General features: G+C 48.3%; 1 protein-coding gene across 1 annotated transcript; it reads right to left on the bottom strand.

The window, feature by feature from the left end:
- Positions 1 to 3288: 3288 nt before the first annotated feature.
- Positions 3289 to 6372, bottom strand: Zcchc18 (zinc finger CCHC-type containing 18). The gene is made up of 4 exons (XM_050124179.1): positions 6170 to 6372; positions 5780 to 5831; positions 5470 to 5609; positions 3289 to 5056 (listed from the first exon to the last, which is right to left on the bottom strand). The coding sequence occupies exon 4, from the start codon at positions 4936 to 4938 to the stop codon at positions 3772 to 3774; it is 1167 nt and encodes a 388-aa protein (XP_049980136.1). The 5' UTR covers positions 4939 to 5056; positions 5470 to 5609; positions 5780 to 5831; positions 6170 to 6372; the 3' UTR covers positions 3289 to 3771.
- Between the last annotated feature and the right edge of the window lie 79 nt (positions 6373 to 6451).

The raw sequence follows: 6451 nt of genomic DNA, 5'->3' as shown, positions 1-6451 counted from the left end.
ACACTGAGACAATGGGGATGTTCTATCGGAAACTCACCAAGGCCAGCTGGCCTGGGTCTGAAAAAGCCTGGGTTAAAACAGGTCTCACTCAACATAGCGGACAATGAGGGCTACTGAGACCTCAAGAACAATGGCAATGGGTTTTTGAGCCTACTGCAGGTATTGGCTTTGTGGGAGCCTAGGCAGTGTGGATGCTCACCTTACAAGACCTGGATGGAGGAGGGTGGTCCTTGGACTTCCCACAGGGCAGAGAACCCTGATTGCTCTTTGGGCTGACAAGTGAGGGGGACTTGATTGGGGGAGGGGGAGGGAAAGGGAAGGCGGCGGTGGGGAAGAGACAGAAATCTTTAATAAATTAAAAAAAAATACCTGACAGTAATTAAAAAAAACAAAAACAAAAAAGAATAGATAGTTATAATTTTTCTTAGTTATGCTAAAAGATCAAGTAGATATAAATATTGTAACTATAATTCTTGTTTGATAACTGTTTTGTTTGTAATCTTGCTGTGTTAAAGTTAAAGCCTTCCATTTTATTTGAACATAAAAGGGGAAATGGTGTGGGAAGAACTTCTGTATATTTGTTGTTTTTATTGGTTAATGAATAAATCTGTTTTGGTCAGTGGCTTAGCCAAATAGGGCAAGGTGGGAATTCCAAGCAGAGAGAAGAGGAAAGCAGGTGGAGTCAGGGAGAAGCCATGTAGCCACCACAGGAGACAAATGCCTCTAGTGTAACCCACCAAAACTCTGCCGGTAGGCCACGACCTCATGGTGATGGGTTAGTTTAGGACATAAGAGCTACCTAAAAAAATACGCTTAAGCTATTGGCCAAACAATATTGCAAATAATATAGTTTCTGTATGATTATTCTGGGTCTGAGCAGTGGGGGATGAAAAAGCACCCTCCAGCAACAAGCAGCCAAGGCAGAAATGATCTTATAACCTGAGATCCTGGATAGATTTGAGAGTGACAGAGAAGAGGAAAAAGTTATAAACTTGGAAGAGGGTTGAAGATCTTGTAGCTTTGGAGGTCTGAGAGACCAAGTCAGGAAGAGATAGGGGAGGACCCCCTTTAGCTCCTGAGATATGGAAGTCAATGTGAGAAGTCCAGAATTATTCCAGGAGGATGTAAGAAATGGTCCCCTGGAACCTTTGCCCCTGGTGAGTACTCAGCCTCAGGATCCCAGGAACACGAGCACTTCTACTCTCCTTCTGGTCTTAAGGTTAAGGAGGCTGAGGCTTTAGGATAACATTTAGTGCTAGGAGCAGGGGAGGTGGTTGTAGGGCCCTGGTCTCCCTTATTCGTGGGGACAGTTTATGATCAGCTAACTAAGCTTCCTGTGTGTTTCTGTGCTCTTCCTGCCCCCCCCCCCCCGTGGTTAGCTGCACGGCATTTACTCCATTGTTAATATGGTAATTTCCCACCTGCCTGGGCGGAGATCCTTGTGCAGGAGTTAGCTACTTAAGGTTTTCCCCAAGTCTAAATAAATGGCATTCGGCTGATCTTCTTTCGAATGACCCTGGTCTGTGTCTTCTTTTCAATCTCCAGGCTCTTGCTCGACTCGCGTTCGGTACAGGGGCGTGCGAACTGTACCAAGGGTGTAACACAAAATCGGGTGTTACAGGTGGTAATGGGCAGAGCATAGAAACTGACAACCCACATTGCCAAGAAATGAGTGTGACTTCAGAAAAGGGGATGCTGCAGAATGATATGGGAGGATACGGGGTGGGATGGAACAGGCCAGGACCAGAGGCCAGGCCCAAGCAGAGTCACGTAGGGTGATTATAGGCCACGCAGTGTACTGCATAGCAGATTTAGCTTTTACTCAGATAAAAAGGGTTTATATGCCACACAGTGCTTCCCAGAGTTGAGGTGGTGAGGATGGCTCCCACTCAGCAGTCTCAGAGGCAGTGAACATGCTTCAGAAGCGCTGTAAGGCAAGTTGTGAGTGCAGCATCCCAGAGAAGCCTGCATAGGCTGCATGCAGCTTGTTATTAAAAAACGATTCCCGCCGGTGTGTAGGCGGAGCCCGCCATGAGAAAGCTGATACAAACGATCCCCCCGGGCGGGCTGGCGGAGCCCGCCTTGAGAAAGCGGCTACAGGAGGGCAAGCTTCCTTGGCCCATGGTGGCGGCAGGTAACAGACACGTAAACACAGGAAATAGCCATAAGTATTTATTAAGGAAGAGGGAGAAAGAAAGACAGAGAAAAGAGATAAAAGGAGAGAGGAGAGATAGAAGAGAGAGACAGAGAAAACGCGTGCGCACGGCAGGGAAGCAGAAAGAGAGGGAGGGTCCCAAGATGGCGATGGGCGGGTCAGAGGTTATGGGAGTGGGAGTGGCTAGGGCAGGGACCAAAGAATAACACAGCTCCTGGCCTCTACTCCTCACCCAGAGCCTCAACCTGAGCTCTCATTGTCCCTATCGAGTGGGCCATAGAGTCTGTTACTGTAACCAGAGTCTCAACCACAGACCACAGTGTCCCAGGTTCTGTGTGAAACTTGCTGTCTACAGTTGTTGCCCGACTTCCTGTTTCTGCCTGCCTTCCACCCTGGTCAGGATGTGCTCGCTCCATCCTTGTTTGTACCTGGCCAGCTGTATGCTTCCTCTCCCTGCCATGCCTGCTGCCACTGCTGCAGCTCTCTTTTAGACCTCTGCAAACCCTATTATATTGGGGTAAAATGATCCAGATTGGGGTTGCACAGATATCTCAGTAGTTAAGAGCACTTTATGCCCTTGAAGACCTACATTTATTTACCGGTACCTACCCCTTAGAAACTTCAGTTCCAGGGGCCCTGACACCCTCCTCTGGCCTCTGTAGGCTCATAATACATGCAGGCAAAAAGTTCTACATGTTAAATAAAAATAAATCTTTTACAAATGCTTCAGATCTTTGGATCAGCATTCATTCCACTCTCCTATCAGCCTTATATGAAATCACCCTCCATTAGCCTTCTTAGTATAAATACTAATGTACCCATAGGGAAGATGCTCAAAGAGATCAGATATCTTCAGCCTCTGATCACAGGCCAACAGGTGAGGCAGAAAGAGATGGACAGGAATGGCCTCTCTGGCCCATGGTCAGATTTCACATGATACATTTGAGGCCATGGAGACATTAACTAGTTGGCGCAGATGGTCCTATGAGCTAGGAGGCAGGCCAGTTACAAGAGGCTTTGAAGAGACTTGTAGCTCATCTCAGCTTCCCTTTAAGTAAAATACCTCTACTATAGCTGTTACAATTAGTTTCAGTTTTTATCTTCCCCAAAGATGTAACACGCATGACATTAAGTTAGATGCTTATATATTCATTTATTTAGAAGTCCACACTATATGCTGCTTGATGAAAAAATACAGATAGACCAGCACTTATATTTGATCACTTTTGTCTATACATATATATCTAGGCACACAGGTACAGGGAAATATACAGAAGGACGTTCACCAAAGGGCTGACAAAGATTGTATCAGGGTGAGAATTTCGGGTTTTTTCAGATTTCATTTGGAAGGTACAGAAAGATCCCACTTCACGAACAGATTAAAGTCACCAGAGAAAGACACACAAAGAAACAACCACTAAGCTGTCAGATGATGCTTAAGCAATGAATGATGTGTGTGTGGGGGGGGGGGTCATCCCTCTTCATTATGTGGTGTACAAATCTGCTTTTTCTCCCCCCCCCAAAAAAAGACTGGTTTTGAATTAATTCCTTCTGAGGCCCATCCCAACTTTGTTTTCTCCAGAAATAAACATTGATCTGGGGCTGAATCTCACACCTTAGTATGGTGCAGAGATTTGAATCATCTCATGCAGAGTGACTATCACATTCTCAAAAAGAGGGCCCTTTCTGGTATTGTGGCCACAGGTTTCTCTTGCATGGCCCTCTGCACCACACTGGAGACAGCGGATTGGGTATCTTCGCTTTCTGGGTCTATAAAGATTCTCGGGCCCATTACCCCCATTACCCCCAGAACCACTGCTAGTGGAAGGAGCCTCATCATCACTGTTGGAGGATTCAATAACTAGCACTTCATCCTGAGAAGTGGCTCTGCTTCTGAAGGATGGGACACTTGGGGATGGCAGTGGAGGGTCCTCAGGTTCCACCAGGATCACATCTTCATCTGAGTCATCTGGGGAATCATCTATCTCTATGACATTGCTGTCATCACTGCCCATCACTATAGGAAGGGAGCCCTGAAATACTACAGGGCTGGCAGCCCCCTCCATTATTGTCTCTGCTCTTCTGGCCCTCTTATGTTGAAAAAAGATGTCATCCCAGTCTTCTTCCTCCTTTACCATCCCCATTAACTCCAGAAAGTCAGGAAGGGCTTCCTGCTTGTGTGCATGCATTTGGAGGAGCCCCTTAAGCTTGATGCGCAGGTCCCAATTGAGCTCTGCCCCTACAAGGACCTGGTGCAGGCGAATTCTGTTAGCATCTCTCTTAGCAAGGACCCCTGCCTGGATAGCATCTTGCAGCTCCATCTCTAAACGGATCATATACATAGATGGTTTCTCTCCATATGTCTGCGAGGTGTTTAAAAATTTATCATGTTCTGTTACACTGCTCTCAGACTCCCCAAACACCATCTTCATGGCCCGCAGGAATTCTGCCACATTTAGATTGGGATTGACAGCCTGGAGCAAATGCATGGCCTCCCTGGCAGGGCCCCTAAGGGTTCCCATCAGGCGTTTCAGCTTTTCCTCCTCAGACATATGCCATTCTGGCAGGACCTCATGAACTTGGCTTAGCCAGTTCTCAAAGGTTTCTTCCCCCTGGATCAGCTCTGCCCTCCCAGAAAACAACTTCATGTTTCTCTCTGCTGCTATGTTGGCCATCAAAGGACCAAGACTCTTCCCCAGGACCTTAACCATGGAATGGGCCAAAGGCAGAAAAGCTGCATTCTGCCTTCGGCTGTTACTCAGCCTAACAAGGATGCTAGTCATGGCGGAGAACAGCTGGGTATCTGAATACAAGATGCTTCGGCTTTCTGGAGCTCAATCGGCAGAAACCTCCAAAGAACCTTCGTTCCTGGGCAGTATCTTCCTCGCGTTTGGGTGGGAACTGTCAAAGAAAAAAGGAAGGTCAAAATCGCATTGGACTTGGAAAGAAGCTTCTAATCACATTTTCTACAGGCTTGTCTATTTGCCCAGCGCCCTACTCAGCAGGAGACTGGCACCTTACAATCTTGAGGAGCAATACGATTTCTCTGTGCCAGTGAGGGCTTTGTCGGGCTCACATTTACTCCCTCCCCACTGTACCCCGCCTCATTTCCTGCCTGTTCTCCAGGAGAGGCTGCCTGTTGCTTGGAATTGTAGTTGCAAAAGCCTTTGGGTCCCATACTAGGCTCTCAAAATAGAGGGCAATAGAATAAACCTCATAGAAATGTTAATGAGTAAAGGCCTGAAAGATAATAATAGGTCACAACGTCTCCCTCCTTTTTTTCTTTTCTCCCCCCCCCCCCCCTTTATTCTTACCAGAGCTCGGAAACTGGCCTTCGCCTTTATTAAATCCAGCCTCTGCAACAGGGGCTTGCCGTGAGAGTTCAGGTCCTGGGTAGGGTTGATCTCTGTCCACAGGCTTCTCACATCCGGGTGCTCCGAACCGCTAATTTAAACTGCGCCACAGCAAAGGGAAGGGGAGAGAAGGGTCTGAGCCGTCAGAAGCAGTCTCATCGTTCCTTCACCAGCCCCACTGTGGCCAGGAGGAAAAACCCCACCTTCAGAATAAAAGCCAAAGGGCCCACCCCTCCCCCAATACTCTTCACCCGGGAAACCACCGGCCTACCAGCTCCACAAGCAGCCATACAGATTTCAAGTTTGGAATCGGCTTCGATGGGCTGTCATGAAGAAAAAGAAGAGAAGTCGGCCACCCTCCCACCTCCGTTACTATCCACGAAAAAATGAGAGAAAAGAGACTTCAGGACAGTGCGACTGTGATTTTTCCCTCTGCCCTTTGCTACGTTCCTGGGGGGTGGGGGTGGGGAATGTTCCCTCTCCAAGCCAATGAAGTCATACTCTTAAGAAACATCCAGGTTAAGCTCACCCCCTCCCACCATGTAGCCCAACCATTGGGGTATTCACATCTTTGCCTCAAAATTGCCAGTTCTGAAGCCCCAAATGGTAAGGTTTCATCCTTCCATCTCCGCGTTATGCGGTTGCACCTCCCTTTCTTTACCTGGCCTTCGTAGTGGACAGCGGATGGATGGTCTGGAGCCCCGAAGAGCTGTCTTGTCTCTCAGGGCCTGCAGGGAAAGGATGGCGCCTCAGCTGTCTGGGCTATCCAACAGAGCTGGGCTGCCCAGCCAGGGGTAGCGCAGTCTCTGCAGTGGTTTCCAAGGCAGCTTCAGCTGCCCCCACCCTCCAGTTCAGCCCGCAGAGCAGTGGCGACTGCCTTCAGCCTCTGCCCACTGAGACAAAAGAGCGTGACGAGAGGAGTGGCGTGGCCAATCAGCGGTGC

Source organism: Alexandromys fortis, unplaced genomic scaffold (assembly GCF_014885135.2).
Source record: "Alexandromys fortis isolate MF-2015 unplaced genomic scaffold, M_Fortis_MF-2015_v1.1 scaffold_205, whole genome shotgun sequence".
In the NCBI taxonomy this organism is placed as follows: domain Eukaryota; kingdom Metazoa; phylum Chordata; class Mammalia; order Rodentia; family Cricetidae; genus Alexandromys; species Alexandromys fortis.
Note: the sequence above shows the minus strand (reverse complement) of the source record. Positions and strands in the feature narration are given on the sequence as shown.